Below are 18,248 nucleotides of genomic sequence, written 5' to 3' on the forward strand. Positions count from 1 at the left end.
TATATATATATATATATATATATATATATTCACTTATAGTTGACATATATTATTATACAACATCAGCTTCAGGTGTATAGTGCAGTGATCAAGCCTCTACCCCATCTATGATGCGGTCTCCCTAACAAGACATGTGACCATCTGACACCCTACAAAATATTTACACCATTAATTATATTCCTCGAACTGTCTTTCATATCCCTGTGGCAATACTGTAGTTAACTATTTATGCTGTGTAATCCCTTCCCCTTCTCCCTCACCCTCACCCCCTCCCAACTAGCAGCCATCAGTTGTTCCTCTATCTCTGAGACCACTTCTGTTTACTCTGCTCGTTCATTCAGTTTTTTAGATTCCACATATAAGTGAAATCATATGGTATTTGTCTTTCTCACTCTTTTTTTAAGTAGAGATTAAATAGCTAATCTTTCAAAACCCTAGGTAATTTCAAGAAATAAACAAAATAATTCATGAAAAGTACTCTGGAAAGTAAATACAACTAAACAAATACAAGATTTTGTTTAGTTATTCTTTAAGTCAAAATACAAGTACTACTCAAAATGTTTTTAAAATGGTATTTAAAATGAATTTAAGATTTTTCCTTTTCTATTTATTATTCTCCTTACTAAAAACATTTTTCTAAACCCTTACATTAATTCTGTATTTAAAATTATTTATTGGCAATAATTCTCTTTAGAAAAATGTTGGGACCTCTTTCCATTATATTTTTCAAATAAATTCTTTTGTCAAGTGATTTAAAAGTAGAGAGATTTTAAAATAGAGTATTTTATATACAAGTGCATGAAAACTAATTCAAACATATAACTAGCACATTATTACATTGTTTGATAATTATTTATTCTACCTCATCACAATTAAAAACTAAAACTTGTCTTCCAAGAAGTCCACCTAAAGCTTTGACTGATTCAGTTTTTCCAGTTCCAGCAGGTCCATAAGGATTCCCTCCAAGTCCCATCTTCATGGCTTGAGTGAGAGTTAGGTAGCACTTGTCTGTCAATGGAGTATAAACCAGCTTGGGAGCATTACCCTACAAAAGGGAAATATAAAGTGCTTATTCATGTTCTATTCAGATATCTACATATCGTGAGATTCTAGTTAAAAGCTAAAAAGACAACAAATAGATTAATGTTTTTAAACACAGAAAAATATCCAAAATATTTTCACTGAAACAAACTTTCTAAAGCATAAACTAGAATTAAACTTAGTTATTTTTCAAGCATGTATTTTATTCTAGTCTTACTTAATATATTGTTAGGTTTTCCGAATAGTCTATTGAGTTCTTGATAAAGGCAAACAAATTCAAAAATATATTGTGCAATAATCAAATACAAAAACACACTCTATTTTGTATTTTACAAGTTATGTCAACTTTTTTCTTGTATCTTACTAGCTTCACAAATAAAAATTACCTTGGAGACCTCAAAGTGTAATTAATTTGAAAAATTCCTTATGAAATTAATAATTTTAACATTAAATGATTTTCAAAATTCCTACTACATTTTAGAGAAAACAGATTCCAATTTCAACTTCAGTTTATAGAGTTCTTCCTTAATTTAGGTAGACAAATTTGGGTCTCAAAATACATTTTCTTTTTGAAAGAGTCAGCTGGCAACTCTCCAGACATAGGCTTATTAACATAATTGCCAAAATACTCTGATCATTGGTTCATTACAATAGGTAAAGGCAGAGAGGATACAGCTGAATTTTTTTGAGAATAGGTTACATGAGTTGGGTTATTTGTTTGACAATTCTTTCACCTTACAAAACATGAAAAGTTAGCAAACACATTTTAGCATATTTAAAATTGCAGTAATTTTGGCCTTATATAAAAGGAGGCACAAACTTAATTGCTTTCACTGAGGTTGCCTATATTCAGTTCTCCTTGAATTAAAGATATATTTTAAATTCTATATAAATACTACTCTATGAAAAAGTACATTTAGAGAGTTCAGTACAACAGCCATTAATTTAACTTCTCTGTAAATATTATTTTTTCTATTTTTTTCCACTATAACATCAGTTTCACAATGATAAAACAGAAAGAAGACAGTAACACAAAAAATTATTGAAAGTTACAACTAAAATGAAAATAATTCGTTCATCCAATAGCAAATTTCATTTAAAGTAAATCATTTCTAACTGGAAAATAAAACATTTCTGCCAAACGTCATACCTGATACTCATAAGTATACTGAAGTTCAGAATCCACCATTTGAACACAACATGTGTGATCACTTTTCATATAGAATCTAACTTGTTTTTTCCAAGCCCAGTCTTCAGTTGTATGAACTTGAACTTGGTTTAACTGTTTCACCACATCAATATTATGAATAATGTCAAGTATTAGTGCTTTAAGTTTAAGCTCCAGAATGCCAGATTCTATATACAAATAAATATAATTGGAGAAAGTGTTAGCTTATGACTTACGTACTTTATGATTATACGCATACAAGTGACTTCTTAATGAATTTAAATGGCAATTTCATGATATATTTGAATGGTATAATAATATAACCATGCAAACCAAAACCAAAAAAAAAAAAAAAATCAAATCCACAAGTAAGAAACAAGAATTTTGAGTGTGAAAACTAAGGCAGCAAAAGTCAACAGGAGAGGGGTTCCAGTTCCTGATGCAAGTGAGTAAGCACACTCGGGCCTGTCTCTACTCTCAAGGCAGGTATGAGAAACACAGACAATATGGAAAAACTGCTACTTAGGTCTCTGAAAAGTAACAAGTATTAGGCAAACTGGGGAAGATCAAAATTGGAAGCACCATCAAACCAGTAGTGAATTTATCTTTATCTTTTTTTTCCCTCTCTGGTATCCCTAGGCCTGGACCCAAAGCGGCCAGAAACCCAGGTTGCTGTAGACAGGGAGACCTGTAGGAGGAGGCCTCCAGCTCAAATCTGAAAAGCAGAAAAGGAGTGTCCTGATAGTTACCTTGCTGGCAGCTGAGACCCAGAAATGCCTAAAACGATGAAGAAAGGGAACATTCCTCCAAAATCAGAGGAGCTATGATCCCAAAAGAGTAGGGCAAACCCCAACTGCTCTTTATCTCTCTCTCTCTCTGTTTTCCCATTGGTTGACCCAGGACCTGTGGGCAATCACAGAAAGTATGCAGGAGAATAGGGTTCATGAACCTCAGCTTTCTGGCCATGGGAGCCCAAGGGAACCATAAAATACTGGGAAGACTATGGAGAGGGTGGAGATTGGATAAAAGAAGTTCATAAACTTGTTTATAAACTCCAGCTCATCCCCAAGCTGTGCAGATCTCATCCTAAACATCAAACCAAAGGCTTTGAGAACTAGCCACTAGGTGGCACACATGTGGGACACATCTAAATAGTATTGTAGACTTGGAAAACAGAGCTGACATTGGAACCACAACCCACAGAAGGCTGGCTGGAACTTGTTGCCTGAACCCAACATGGTCAATTGCTAAAAGAAAAAAATCAACATTATCTATTCTAGAGGATTTAAATAAGACCCAGATTCTCATAACACAATATTCAAAATGTCCAGGATACAATACAAAATCTTTCAACATGCAAAGAACCAAAAAAAAAATCTCAATTCACATTAGGAAAGAGAATAAAGGTGAAAGAATGATAGCCTCAGATGAAGGAAACCTATGAGAATTCATAGCCAACAAATAAACCTGCTTTAAAAGAAGTGCTTCAAGCAGAAGGAAAATGATACCGGAAGGAAATTCAGAGCATCAGAATGAAGGAAGGGCAACAGAAAAGGTAAGCATCTAGGTAAATATAATAGATAGATTATTCGCTCTTCTCTTGAGTCCTTTAAAATATATTTGATGGTTAAAGGCAAAAATTATAATCCCATGGAGTTTTCAATGTATGTATAAGGCAACTAAAACACAAAAAGAGGAGGATAAACAAACTTATATGATGGTAAGGTTTCTACATTTCATGTAAAGTAGTAAATTATTTATTCTAAGGACAGTATAAAAGTTTATATATATTGTAATGCCTAAAGTAACCTCTGAGATGGAGTAGATATTATAGATAGATAGATAGGTAGATAGATAGATAGATGATAGTCAAAAACAATAGATGAATTAAGATAGAATACCAAAAAATGTTCAAATAACTGAAAAGTAGGCAGAAATGGAACATTTTTCCATACCAGTATTCCCTGGATCCTCAGAACTTGTATCAATGTTAGTATAGTGCTCTAACTTTTTCACCAGTTGTGTTTCAATCTGATGAAGACTATGATCTTGGATAGCATTTTCTACATCTTCAGTGAATTTAATATGCTCTGCCAAGCATAATATCTATTGAATAAAGAGAAAAAAACATTTTTTAAAGGTGAATTTATTTAGAAATATTTTATAAATTTAAGGAAAGACATCTGTTTTCCAAATTTCAATAGTATATTGGATCTCTCTACCTGAATATCTTACTGGTCCTCAAATATTAATAGAGAAATACAGTCATAGAAAAAGCATTGTGTAATGAAGCCCAAGGTTACTTCTCAGAACTCATCGCATGCTGCTCTCCTATAGGCCTATTTACTGGTGCTAGGACCCACCAAGCTTACTGTAACCTAAGGGACTGTGTACTTTCTTCCCCTGACGCTCCTCATAAATGGACTCTTTTCAATCAGTACAATGCAAAGATATCAGAATATGATGCATTCTATTTAATAAAATGATAATCTTCTAGCATTCCAAATTAATCTCTCAGTATGCTACTGAACTCTACAATTTCAAATTCTAATTTTATCCTAAATTAAGATTGGTCTTAATCTTTCGGTTTAATTAACCCATAAATGGAAACTAGCTAAAGATCAAGACAGATATCTTTATATTTATATAAAATATGAAATGTTAACACAGCTTTCTGAAATAGTACCAATAGAGCAAGGCTCCTAATAAAGTAAAGGATACATTTGAACACCAGCCTTTGAAAACTTATATTAAAATAACTGGATCCAGTTCTTAGATGAACAAGGTAAACCAATATCCTCCTTTAAACTAAAAACATAATCCATCATCATATAAAAACACTAAACCTACTGACCAATTATAATTGAACAGTTTCTCTGATATATACCTTCAGCATCCATATGAATACCATAAAATGCCTCTATTTATCAGATTAACTTATTTAGTTATCTATATATACAGAAGGTGCCAAAAAAATGTATACACATTTTAAGAAAGGAAAACTGTATTAAAATTTTAATACTCAATATATACTGATAACAAAAGATGAATACAAGTCACGTTTGACTTCTGCAATTACAAGAGGTGCTCAAAGTGGTTACCATCAGCATCTAAACACTTCCGATTACAATGAACTACTGCTTGAGTAATGTTGACCAAGGTGTCCACTTGTGTACATTTTTTTGGTATCCCTGGTATTTTATAATTTAACGTAACAGGCTAAGTTGCTATGTTGTTCTAACTTAAAACAACATATCACATTAAGGTTCTTTTATGGAAGAGAAAGCCAATAAGTAACTTTCCAAGGCAAAGTTATCTGCCATGCTTTGTAGTACAAAACTCACTACCTTCTTTAATCAGACAGTGGTGAGTCATTTAAGCAGATCCAAATCTGCTTTTGTAAAAAGACTTTGCTCTTTAATTTTTATGTGAAAATGTTCACTTGCCACCTCCAAACTAATACCAATACATGTGGATTCCTTTCAGGCAATACTTCTGAATTTCTATATTATAAATACACATCAGTAATCTCAATTTCTATAGTCTGCTATACAATTTGAGTGGCTAACAGAAATGACAGTCAAGATACAGTCTTGGCTAATTCTCAAGTCACGCTACCATTAAGATATCTGCGTAGGCACTAACATTATTAATTACCTAAAATGTAATGGTCACTAAGAGTGCTCTGCAAACAATATATGATTTAACCTTCAAAATGAGTTGGCAATGTCAGAATTATTATACTCTCTTAACTAAGTTTCAAAAAGAATCACTCAGAAAATAACTGTCAAAGGCAGAATTTGAACCACGCTGCCTCCTTCCCAAACCAGAAAGTTCCTTCTCAGGTCCTTTAAAAAGCTGAATTAACAGTACATAGTAACCTGTACCAGGCATTCATATGACAACTTACACTACTCAATCCCCTTATGAAAATTCTCTTGACATAAATTTTTTTTAACATTTAGCTGCTAATGAACTAGAATTTTTGTTTTGGTGGACAATAGACTACAGTTGACTCTTGAACAACATGAGTTTGAACTGCACAGGCCCATTTATATACGGAAATTTCTCAGTAAATATACAGTCAACACGTCATATACCCAGGTTTTGCAATAGCAGATTCAACCAACCGTGGATTGAAAATGCTGTTTCTCAACAGCGGTTCGAGTCCAGCCCGAGCTGAGCAGCCGCTGAGCTACCAACAGGTAGCAGGATGGCTCAGCTAAAAAAAAAAAAAAAAAAAAAAAAAAAAAAATGCTGTTTCTATGTCATTTTATATAAGGGATTTGAGGATCCGTGAAGTGTGGTATTTGCAGTGGGTGGTGAGGATGGGAGATTGGGAGTGTTCTAGAACCAATCCCCCATGGATACAGAGGGACAACTGTAGATAAGTTTTGAGGGAGTCAAAAGTTATAAGTGGATTTTTGACAACACGGTAGGTCAGCGCCTCTAATGCCCGTGTTGTTCAAGGGTCAACACTACTTACATTTTTAGTAGTTCACATTTTTACTCTTGACTGCTCAAGAGCCCAGTGGTAAGTTTCAGACTCAAATCCAGCAACTTTCTTTGGCATGTATCTCCCAGTATATCACCTGATACAACTGTCATTTCCACAATCCAATTATTTTGTAATTCTTATTTTTATAGATTTTTTAATACTGTGTGTTTTTCTCTAAGTCAATTTAAATCATGCTAGGAAATATTTCCGGAGGTAATAAAGCAGCTTAACTCTGACTTTGCAATGGCATTATTATTCATTGATCATTACTCTTATTTTTCTCTAAGAACTTAAAAAGATTTTTTAAAACATTTTATTTTGACTCAAAATGCTAAAAGATGCATATGACATGAATGATAAAACAGCTAAAAATCTAAAATGTTCCAAGCTTCCTATTTAACTTCTCATGGTTTAAAAACACATAAAAACCTGTTCCACTGCTACTAAATGTTTTAATCTGAAAAGCAAATAACTTTGAGAAGTTAGATTTTCCTGTGAGAATCACAGAACACCTCGATGCCTACCTTTCATGGTCCCTAAGAACTAAAGTTCCTGATGACCTACATTGGTGGTATTAGTCTCAAGCAGCAATAAAACAAATCCTGAACAAGGCAGAATACTTAACACAAATTTTAGTGCTACACTTTGATAAGGACTGGAACAAGTCCTGTAAGATACATATCTAATATCCAATGTTTCAGGAATGAGTTCCTATTAACACTGAGTTGCAGCAATCTGTAATACCCACCATGTAACCTTGCTCTCAGCTTCCCTGCCAACATTTTAGTTCAGCACTGTGACCATATTTCAGACCTACACTAACACCCTGCTAACTCCTGTGAGCTCCAACCTCTAAGGTGATTCCATGTGAGGGGTCAGGGACAGTGTTATAGATCCTGTGCCTTTCCATCAATGATGGACTAATCATCTGGAACCAGGAAGCTACAATATGACTGATTCTCCCTCCCCACTGCCTTCCCCACCATCCTGGGTAGCTTAAATCTCAGCATGCCTTCTGTTAAAGCAAATGATAGAAGAGAACTTCACTAACATGCAGTTCTTCCCTCATACTTGGCAGTTGAGGGAACTGAGACTCACAAGTTAAGCAATTCGTCGGCATTAAGTGTTAGATAAAGGGAGACCAGAGATACCAGTTGCTTGAGCCCTCTGACCTTGAGGTCAGAAGTCATCCCATGATGCCATGCCTACCTATATTCCAGACATAAGCCCCCTTACCTGTGAAGGGAACAAAGATGGGTCAATGGCACCTTGAGATCTTTGTCCAGTAGTAAGACATTCTGTCAATAGATGTTTCAAAGTTTGCTTCATTTCCAAGGCTAAATCATTTAACCAAGCCTGGAAATGAAGTTAGAAAATAATATATACAAGTCATAAAACAGGTATGTAATTTATAGACTGACTATTCTTTTACTGCAGGAGGAAGGATTATAATTTCTTATAGATTCTCACATCCCAAAATGTGTTGTATGGCATGTAATGACTTAATTAATAAATGATTTCTATAGTTTGGAGAAAATATTTTTTTACCTTTTGGCATAATGGTTAGTGTAAAAACTCATAAAGTTGTGGTTAGCTATCACTATCATCATCTATACAAACCAATATATATGACCATTTAAAAAGCAACCCATTCATTTTGTCATTATGACAAATCAAACTAAACAGTTGAGCCAATAAATCAGAGTCAAAGTGACAAGCTAAGTCCCCTGGCTCATGCTATCCTGGTGATCTCACATTCACAAAGTTGCAACCATAGGAAGGGATTGCTTCATCAGAATGAAGTATATTAGCTAGGGAGTTAAATTGTCTCTTCAAATAAAACTAATTTTGTTTCAATGTCAAAAAATACATTCTCTTCACTCACTTGATTATAGATAAAATAATGAAAGTTAGCTAGTTGAAATTATGATTGATAAAAAAAGCAATAAATATTTATGAATCATTACTTAACTTTAAAAGACTATCATTTGCAATAAAATGTAAGGGCAAAACTTACAATCTTAAACAGCTTTTCATCATTATGTACTTTAGCTCTAAGTTCTAGCTTTTCTTTTGATCTTTAGAGCACCTTCCAGTATTAAAAAGAGCATGAACATTTGCTGAGCTCAAAGGCCACTAACACTAAAGAGTGAGAATCTCTGTGCAAGGCAACAGAGACGCCTACTCTGCTAATCATCACAAGAGCGTCCAGAGTTCCAGGGTTTTTTTGCTGGCAAAACTGCTCTAGCCCAGCTGCTAACACATAATCTCTTCCTCTCACTGTTCATCTCATTCCCAACAAAATGACGAGAAAGGCAAAAAACAACAACAGAAAACAAAAAAGCTCTTCACCAAACATTTGGGAGCTACTTAAAACTTCGATGCTTTCAATCACCTGATTTATGTGCTCAATATCCAATAAAAATGTTGAGGTCTAACCAGGAATAGACTTTTTGCTAAACTGTACAGAACATGCATGATAAGACATGGCTTCTGACTTCTAGTTGGAGGATAATTTTGGAACCTGAAATTACAACTCAATGTGATGCAACCTATTGCTATTTGGTTTTAGCTGTATACCTGTAATAGGCCTTTGACAGTTCACTTCCAGTCCTACAAGATCAATTAATCATAGTTGTTCTATAATTGCATTAGTTTCAAGCTTCCTAGTTCACCTAAATCATCTTATACAACTCATATTTTAAAGAGAAAAGAGAACTAAGAAGACTTATCAAGGACTTATGTTCCAAACACTATATAGTGTACTTAAGGCCAGTTATCTTATTAAATTTTCAGTAGAAAGTCTTTGCAACTGAGAGTAAGATTCTCACTTTACTGATAGAAAACTGAGATTCTAAGTTACATAGTAATAAGTTTTAGAGCTAAAATTAATATTCAATCCTTTTTTACTCCAACGTAAAAGCTATTTTCATAATTACATGCTACCTTCCAAAGACTAAAACTCTATATTCTCTGAAATATCATATCATTCTGACCCTAACAAAACAAATCATTTTTTAAAAAATATGAGATGTGTTTCTTAAAAGGCCTAAATTAACCAACTTTACCCTACCAACAGACTAAATAATTTTTGATACAAAGTTCACATCGTTAATTCTTTTTATTTTCATACTTGAAAAAAAATTACCTCTACGTTATTTGATAGAAGAACTTTATTTTTAAAAGGTACAACTTCTCCCTCTAGAGATTTCATTGCAGTTATATGTTTTGATTCCTCATCAAAACACACACTGTTAATACCTATAATATAAAAGCAACATTTAAATGCAAAATGATTAATGATAATCATTAGATATCACATATGGTTACCACATAATGTATAATATATACCTCATATAGTACCATGCAATAGAATTATGTTAATGCTATTACATACTATCATAGAACAGCTTCTCATAACCAAAAACTGAAAGAGCCCAAGCCCATAAACAGATAAACTGTGATATAGCCAAACAATGAAATGCTATTCAGTAATTAAAAGGAATATAGTTGAAACATTATGATAAACAAAAAAAAACAAGCCAGACACAAATGAATGTATAAGAACACATACTGACGATTCCACTTGTAAGATATGAGACTGAAAGAGGACGGGGTGGGGGGGGGGGGCAAACAGAGCTTCCCTTCCCCCGATCGCAAACAAATTTAATTTTCAAAAGCCCTAAACATATTAGCTAATTTTGATCTTCAGAAAAACCCTGTAAGTTATTATTTTCAATTTAAAAAAGGAAACTAAATTTCAGAGGTAATAATTAATTAATAAGTCAATTAATAAATAGCAGAGGTAGAACTTAAATGGAGGCCATCTGATTTCAAGTGCTCTTTCCACTACCTCCCATAGCCCAAAGCACAGTTACAGATATAAACACCCTAAAGCTTCAGATGTACAGTGGTTAGTATATACTTCTGTAAAGCACCAGAGAGTAAATATTTGGGGGTTTTATAGGCCATACAGTGTCTGTGCCAACTACTCAACTCTGTGCTCGTACCACTAAAGCAGCTATAGACAATAATGAGCATGACTATGTTCCAACAAAACTTCATTTAAAATAAAAAAACAGGCAGTGAGCCAGATTTGGCTTGAAGGTCTGTAGTTTGCTGATCCCTGATTATAAACAAAGATGATTATAATTTTTTACTTCTTAAAGTTAATTTGAAAAATATATTTTCCAACAAATGAAATATTTTAAGAAAAAAATAATCATTATTTTTGTTACAAACCAATTCTATTTACAATTACCCAACGAAAATGATTCAATAATATCAAAGTATACAGCACTATTACTCTATACTTTTCACCAATCTTACCTGTTTCCATAAAGTAATTATATTATCTATATACAAATAACTCCCAATTTTACTTCTCCATCCCGGATCTCTCTCCTGATAATAATTGCTTATTGAGTATCTCTGCTTGGACGTCATTCAGAAGACCTTACACTCAATAATGAAGGCGGCATGTTCTCTTTCACTTCCAAGCCTCTGCATGGCCTATTCCCTCTGCCTCCCCATTTCTCTTCTAGCTGAGAGCTATACATTCTTCTAATCTCACATAAGAAGTCAACTTCTTCATGATGCCCCAAAACTGAGCTAAATGTCATCAGAGATGCAATTATAACACCACGTACTTGTAACAATCATAGGAATTGTCATATTTGTCAACTTACTAGCTAATCTTCCCAACTGAACGTTAGGTTCTTTAAGTGTATGACATGTATTTTATTCAATAGTCTACCTAAAATCCTAACATTATGCCAGGCAGATAATTGAAACAATAAATATCTGTTGAATAAATGTTGACTCTTACCAGCAAACAGCTTCTTAAGGTGAGACTGAATCACTGATGGGTTAGTAGACTGGCCCAGTATTTCTAACAAGTCGTCATCACCAATGAAATAAAATCTTGGAAAGGCTGAGCGTTTTTCCTAATAAAAATAAAACAAAAAGAATAGTCTTTGCTTTTCAAATAGTATGCTAATTACTTTACAATTTATTATATAAACATTTTTGTTAAAACATGCCTCCAAAAACTCATTTAATGATTTCTGACATCTTTGAAGCTGATCAAGTATTGTTAGTAGAGAATTTCTGATTCCTGCATGAGTAGTTAATGTTGTGACTCTGTTGTCTTTCTTGATGTCAGTCATTATTGATCTACAGAAGGGAAAAAAAAAAGCCATTTTCACATCTACTTTAACAGTTTTTTGACTAATAGATACTGAGATATTTATTTTATTCGCCTGCTTAAAACTAGAGGTTAACACTATATAACAGGAATACATCATTATGCTTCCAATAATGCTAAAAATACTATCCCATTATCATTTTTAACTTCCCATAATGCAAATTGTCTTATTTTATTTATTCACTAAATATATATTAAGTCCTACTTCATGAAGATAATGGTCCAGTGACAGAAAAAAACATTAATTTATTCAAAATACTTAAATAAAATTATGATAAATGCTAAAAAGGAAAATTACAAAGCATTTTTAAAGTGGCTAATAGGGCAATCCCTAACCTATGGTTCTTTGAGGAAGTAATTTCAGCTGGGGTCTAAATGATGAATAAAAAGAAAGTAGGTGAGTAGGAGGGAAACAGTTTCTGGCAAAGATTTTGGAAAGAAGCTTGGTATGTCTGAGAAACTAAAGACTAGAGTCACTAAAGCGAAAAGGAGTGGGACACACAGAAAGGAGAGGGACAAGAAGAAGATTATTCTTTATTCATGGAGCAACAGGTAGCCATTTGAAAGTTTCCTCAAAGCAATGAAGGAAAGAAGTGATGACACTTCATTTTAAAAAATTACTGACTGTTGTATGGAAAACTGAATAGAGAAGACAAGAATCAGTCAGAAGGTTAGACAGTAGTACAAGTTAGTGACAACAAAAGTACTTTAGAAATAGAGATATAAAGGATATATTAAAACATATTAAGTGGATTAGAATCAATAAAATTTGGTAACAATGGAGTTGGAAGGAGAGGGAGGTGTCCAAGATATCCATTACATTTCTGCTTTGAGCAATTAGGTGGTACCATTTATTGAGACAGATATACGAAAAAGATTTGTGGGAAAAGGGATTGGAGGATAAACTCATGATTTTAGTTCTGACATATTGATTGAGGATGCTTAGTATATTTGGAGCTCAGAAGAGAAATACAGGCTTGATATATAAATTGAGGAGACATCCGCAAATAGAAGACAGCTGATATTTAGAGTGGTTAAGATCACCTCAGGAGAAATTTGGAGTGAGAAAAGAACCTAAGGCTGAAAAACCTTGAGAACATCTATATCTAAATGTTTTAACAGGGCTGAAGACTAGGAACAAGAAGTAGAACCTGAGAAACAGGCAGAAAACCAAGAGAGGACAGTATAACAGAAGCCCAGGGAAGAGACTTTATAACAAAGAAAACATGCTCAACTCTATTAAATATTAGTCAGAGATAAAGTAAAATGAGGAATGAAAAATACTCATCAAATTTACAACAGGAAAGTAATTTGTGACTTTAGAAAACAGGTATATATTATATACCTATATCTATATATTTATTAGTTCATTAGTATATATTATCATATATATTAGAGCAGTAAAAACAGAAACAGATCAAAATGGTTCAAAAATTAAATGCCTGAATGACAGAAAATAACTTCTCAAAAGGATCCAGTAGAGAAAGAGTTGAATACACAGATGATACTAATAATCAAAAGTAATTAGCTTGTATTAAGGACTTCATAATATGAATAAAAAACTTCCATATGTGTCAATGTCTTATGGAGTTGTACTGACCTAAAATCTTCATCAACTCTGTTGAAGCGTGTCTGTTCTTTTGGCAATGCTCCACGGCCAAAAATGGGTTCCAAATACACCCACTTTCTCTGAATATGGTTTAAATTCTGTAGATATTCATCTAACTCTGCAAGTTTTCTTTCCCAGATTGACACTTTATCTTCAAATCCTTTATAATAAGGAGAATCCTTTAAGGACTGAAGAAGGCATCTATTATCTCCAACTTGATTTACTATATCTTTCCAGTCTTTAATCAGCTTGATGGTTCGACTTTGGCTGTCTTCATAATCAATCAATGTAAATACTGCTCCAACTCCCCAAAGATCAAGTTCACGTAAAGCTTCTCTAATTGTAACTTCACCTTGTGCCCGACTATTTAAATCCTATTTAACACAAAATATCCATATTTATTACATCATTAATTGTCATATAAATAAATTATAAGAAATCTATTTTAGAAGATGATATATCTTTATCTGGCTTCTCACCATAAGACAAGAAAAAAAAATGTAAGTGGATATATTTTACAAGTAATAAAAGAATTACTGGCTACTGTATCGATGGATATCAGATACTAAGTATTCAGGTTCATATGGTCAAAGTATATACAAAGTTCTGCCTTATGCTTTTTACTTCTAAAAAGAAAACTCACACATCCATTTCAAGACACAAAATAATGTAGCTTATTTAAAGTTTTGCAGACCTCAGGCATTCTATTGTAACTTAATTGTAAGTTCTGATACATCTAAAGTGATTAGCAATCATATAAAGTTATCTTTTACAGCAGTTGTGCTTTACAACCTCACATTATCTAAGTATGCTCCAGAATTATCAACAAACATAAAAATATACCTTTTCAATAGGAAATAAAACAATTTGACATCTAGAGTCCTTTTATTTTTACACTGAATGGGCAGAACACAACACAGAAAATCCGCCACTTATGGTAGAACTGTGACAAGTTTTACTTTTACCTGAGACCTTTTCTAAATCTGATTAGTAAATTGGTTCTTGGTTTAGCTATCTGAATTTCTGTATCCCTTAGCTTCTGTTTATAATATATGCCATGATTTTTAAAAATGATTTGTATTTGTTTACTTTTTTATTAAAACTGCCTCCCTTTTTATAAAGACATTATTAATTTTATTTTTTCTCTCTCAAAAAAGGGAATTACGTTGTTTCTATACACAGTGCTAGACATATTCAAAAGTATTACTAATGAAAGAATGATAGAATAGTGGAACACTGTCATATTTCAAGGGAAGAAACAAATTTAACTTGCAATTTTATTTAAATAATAAAATATGAACAAAATCACATGTTAACATAAGATTAGACATAAGAGATATTTCAAAAAGTGATTCTTACTTTAAGGTCAGAAGTTTTGGCAACAATTGTATCAGCTACTCTGAGGAGATCACCAAACACTAATTTCTCTAGACTAGTTCCTCTAGGAAGGCCAAGTAGACGAAAAAGGTCCAGCCAGTGATCTGGAGAAAGATGTTCTCCTCTCACATATTTCAAGATAGGAACTGCGATCTGTTAAATACGAAGAAAAAAACAGAAACGTGTATACACATAGTATACATATATAAGGAAAATGCAAATTATTACTTACTGTTATGATTATTAGGTATAAAAATTTTAATTACTCCATCACCTTATTAACAATCTTGAAATCACACTCTTAAACAGAATTACATGAAAATTTGTATTAAGCATTGCTACGAATACATGCAAATTTCCCTTTTAGCTTAACATCTTTAAAACATGACCTAAAATATTTGTATTTATGTTTTTATTTTAGGGTAGATCTATATCCTACATATGCTAAATGATCCATATATTAAATTGTGCTAGGAAGTATAAATACTCTGATTTATAATTTTAATGATAAATTTTTTAATTATAACTTCTTTAAAATTGATAGAAATATCAATTATTTCTATGCTTTATTCTATACTTTTTTTTCATGTAATGGAATAATTTAAAAATACATAAACTAAAATTACAGTCACTACATAATAAACGATACATAAAAGTTCCAAATATTTTTAAACAGAATAAGTAAAACCATCTTACTTTATATTTGTCAATTTCTGATTGTAATTTCACCGTCATTACTGAATGTTCTTCAACCCTCCTTAATCTCTCATGCCAGTTCATCAAAAATTCTTCAAACAGATACGTCTTAGTCCTATAAAATACCAGAAACACACTTTGAAACTTAAATCCCAACAACACTACCAAACTATAAAAATCTAAATATTGTTTATGAATCAAACCGAAAAGTAATCCAATCTTCGTTGGCCATTTCCTGAAATCCTTGCTGAAACTCTTCATAAAGGGCCCACATCTGTGCACAGCCCTCAATGTCTTTAGAGATGCTATATGCCAAAGAAAAGTCGGGCTCTTCTAGTCCAAAATGATGACAATCATCACTATAAAAACAAACAAAAAAGTGAAATATCATTATATTTTTTTAAAAAATTGTTAAATATCAGTGTTATTTAAGTGCATTACCCGTGTGTGTGTGTTTGTCTGTGTGTGCTGCACACCTGTGTATTTGAAAGTAGAGGTACACAGTGGGGGACAATGTCTACCTTACATGAGAAATTTACTTAGGCGTGGGCTCTTGTAAATTCATTAATATGCATTTTTTACAAAACAGTCAAAGTGAAGTTGGTAATATATTTATGTACATGATGAAGAAAAAACTTACACCAGCTTTTTTCTTATGATTTCAAGATCATCAAACTCAATTTTTTTCTCTTTTATTGACTTTGCACTTTTATCAAGGGTATTTTGCTGACCAGTTTCAATAACATCATCACCAGGCTTTAGTTGATCCCAACGAGCTTTAAATTTCTCCAATTCTTGATAGTAGATCTGAAGACGTGATTTCACATTTCCTTTCATCACTTCAATCTATAAGCCAATAGAGTTTATATCATTTAGTTCAGAATAAAATCTCACTTCATTTTCACATTTTTATTTCCAACATTTGCTACTGAACAAGGTGAAAAAGTATCAATACCAACTTTTCAACAGGTTGTTTTTAATTACTGATTTCAAGTATAATAAAATAATTCAAAAGCATAAAATTAGACTATAAATTTATGAGAGATAATCTGCAAACATCATCATTAAGAACTAATTCATGTGATTAAGGGCACCCATCACAACTATCAAAAGGTGATGTGATTTAAAAAAAAAAAAAAAAGTTCAATGACTGCCAGTTGTTCCACCTGAGGGCATTTCCCAGTTTCCCATGCAGCTAAATGACATAAGACTAAGTTCCTGTCAATGGGATATGAGTGTAATGGATATGTGCAACTTTCAGTTTGTACCCTTAAAAGATACCATATATGGTCAGTAAATAAATTCATTCATAAGAAAGGCTGGAAATAATGATACATGCATTCTTGAATAGCAGGAATAGAAGACAAACTACGTGAAATGATCATTATATAAAGTGTTCTACTATATAGAAGTACTTGGAGGTCAATTTCACCAGCAATATAAAATCCTTATAAACCTAAGCTATAATGGAATAAAATAAGAAACTTTAACTGAGAAAAAAATTAAGTATCCATTTTAACAAAATGACTAAAAGGTTCTTACCTGATCTTTAATCATAAGTTGGTGACTTTCCATCATCAACTCAAATTTATCCCACTTAGCTTTCAGATTACTAATTGTTTCTAAACCTCTACCTGCCACAGTTCGTAAAAGTCTGTTTTTATCTTCCGCTTCTTGAAATAAGGGCAAAATCTAAAGGTTAACAAAAAAACATAAAAACAACCTATTTTATCAAATTTCTTAAAATTCTATTTATTTTAATTACTGTTTCATGATTTGCTTCTTAAAAATCAAGATTCTTGCTTTTAAATAATTGTTAAATTCCTGGATATAAAGTTTCTAATGCTTACTTATTATTACATACAAACTCAACCAAGGCACCCTAACTTCAGGAGTTATAAAGAATAATAAAAGTGATAATATGATACTGAATGAAACCGTGAATCTATAAAGACAATACTATAGCTGTTCAAAGTAAAGTATTGGGTTGTTGGAAAAGTCATGACATATTTTTTCTCTGTTTTTCGTTGCAAAAATGTGTCATAACTTTTCCGACAACCCAATACTTACAGTAAGTCCCTGACTTACGAACATTCGAGTTGTGAAGTTTCACAGATACGAACGGACCTCACATTACGAACATTTGTAGATGCAAACAAATCGCGGAAGTAGCTCATATGTCTGACGGACATGGTCACAGTTGTGCTGCTGTGTGCTTACTGTAGAGTGCGATAGTGTACAGTGCTCAATCAGAGCCCAGGATGTCCAGATGCAAGAGGAAAAGCAGTGGTGATGTGGAGGGAACTGCTAGGAAGCACAAAGCAATAACCATGGAAACAAAAGTGAAAATAATTGAGAGATTGGACCGAGGTGAAAAGATGGTAGACGTCACTCGTTCTTATAACATGAATCATTCAACCACTGGCTTTACATTGTGTATTTGTGTCAAAGGTGGATAAGACTCACTTTGTCGGACTTACGAACGAATCCGACTTATGAACGTTCACTCATTCATAAGTCGGAGACTTACTGTATTATAAATGTTCCACGTGTAAGAAAATGCTAAAGATGCTTCTAAAAGAACTGAAATCAATGATGACTTAAAAGCACAAGTTAATTAAATTATCCTACTTAACAAAGACGAAAAAGTCAT

At 32.7% G+C, this 18,248-nt stretch overlaps 1 protein-coding gene across 1 annotated transcript in view; it reads right to left on the reverse strand.

Moving 5' to 3' along the window:
- DYNC2H1 (dynein cytoplasmic 2 heavy chain 1) overlaps nt 1–18,248 on the reverse strand; it is a 301,806-nt gene that overhangs the window by 252,351 nt on the left and 31,207 nt on the right. Inside the window, exons 21-33 of the mRNA XM_019665532.1 lie at nt 17,138–17,287; nt 16,236–16,441; nt 15,799–15,954; nt 15,596–15,710; nt 14,882–15,052; nt 13,514–13,896; nt 11,750–11,882; nt 11,536–11,653; nt 9,856–9,968; nt 7,944–8,063; nt 4,165–4,315; nt 2,192–2,397; nt 863–1,045 (exon numbers count right to left, since the gene is read on the reverse strand). Of these exons, the coding sequence (XP_019521077.1) occupies nt 863–1,045; nt 2,192–2,397; nt 4,165–4,315; nt 7,944–8,063; nt 9,856–9,968; nt 11,536–11,653; nt 11,750–11,882; nt 13,514–13,896; nt 14,882–15,052; nt 15,596–15,710; nt 15,799–15,954; nt 16,236–16,441; nt 17,138–17,287 (2,205 nt within the window). The remainder of the gene's footprint in view (nt 1–862; nt 1,046–2,191; nt 2,398–4,164; nt 4,316–7,943; nt 8,064–9,855; nt 9,969–11,535; nt 11,654–11,749; nt 11,883–13,513; nt 13,897–14,881; nt 15,053–15,595; nt 15,711–15,798; nt 15,955–16,235; nt 16,442–17,137; nt 17,288–18,248) is intronic.

The sequence above is a fragment of the Hipposideros armiger genome, unplaced genomic scaffold (genome assembly GCF_001890085.2).
Source record: "Hipposideros armiger isolate ML-2016 unplaced genomic scaffold, ASM189008v1 scaffold_446, whole genome shotgun sequence".
NCBI lineage: Eukaryota > Metazoa > Chordata > Mammalia > Chiroptera > Hipposideridae > Hipposideros > Hipposideros armiger.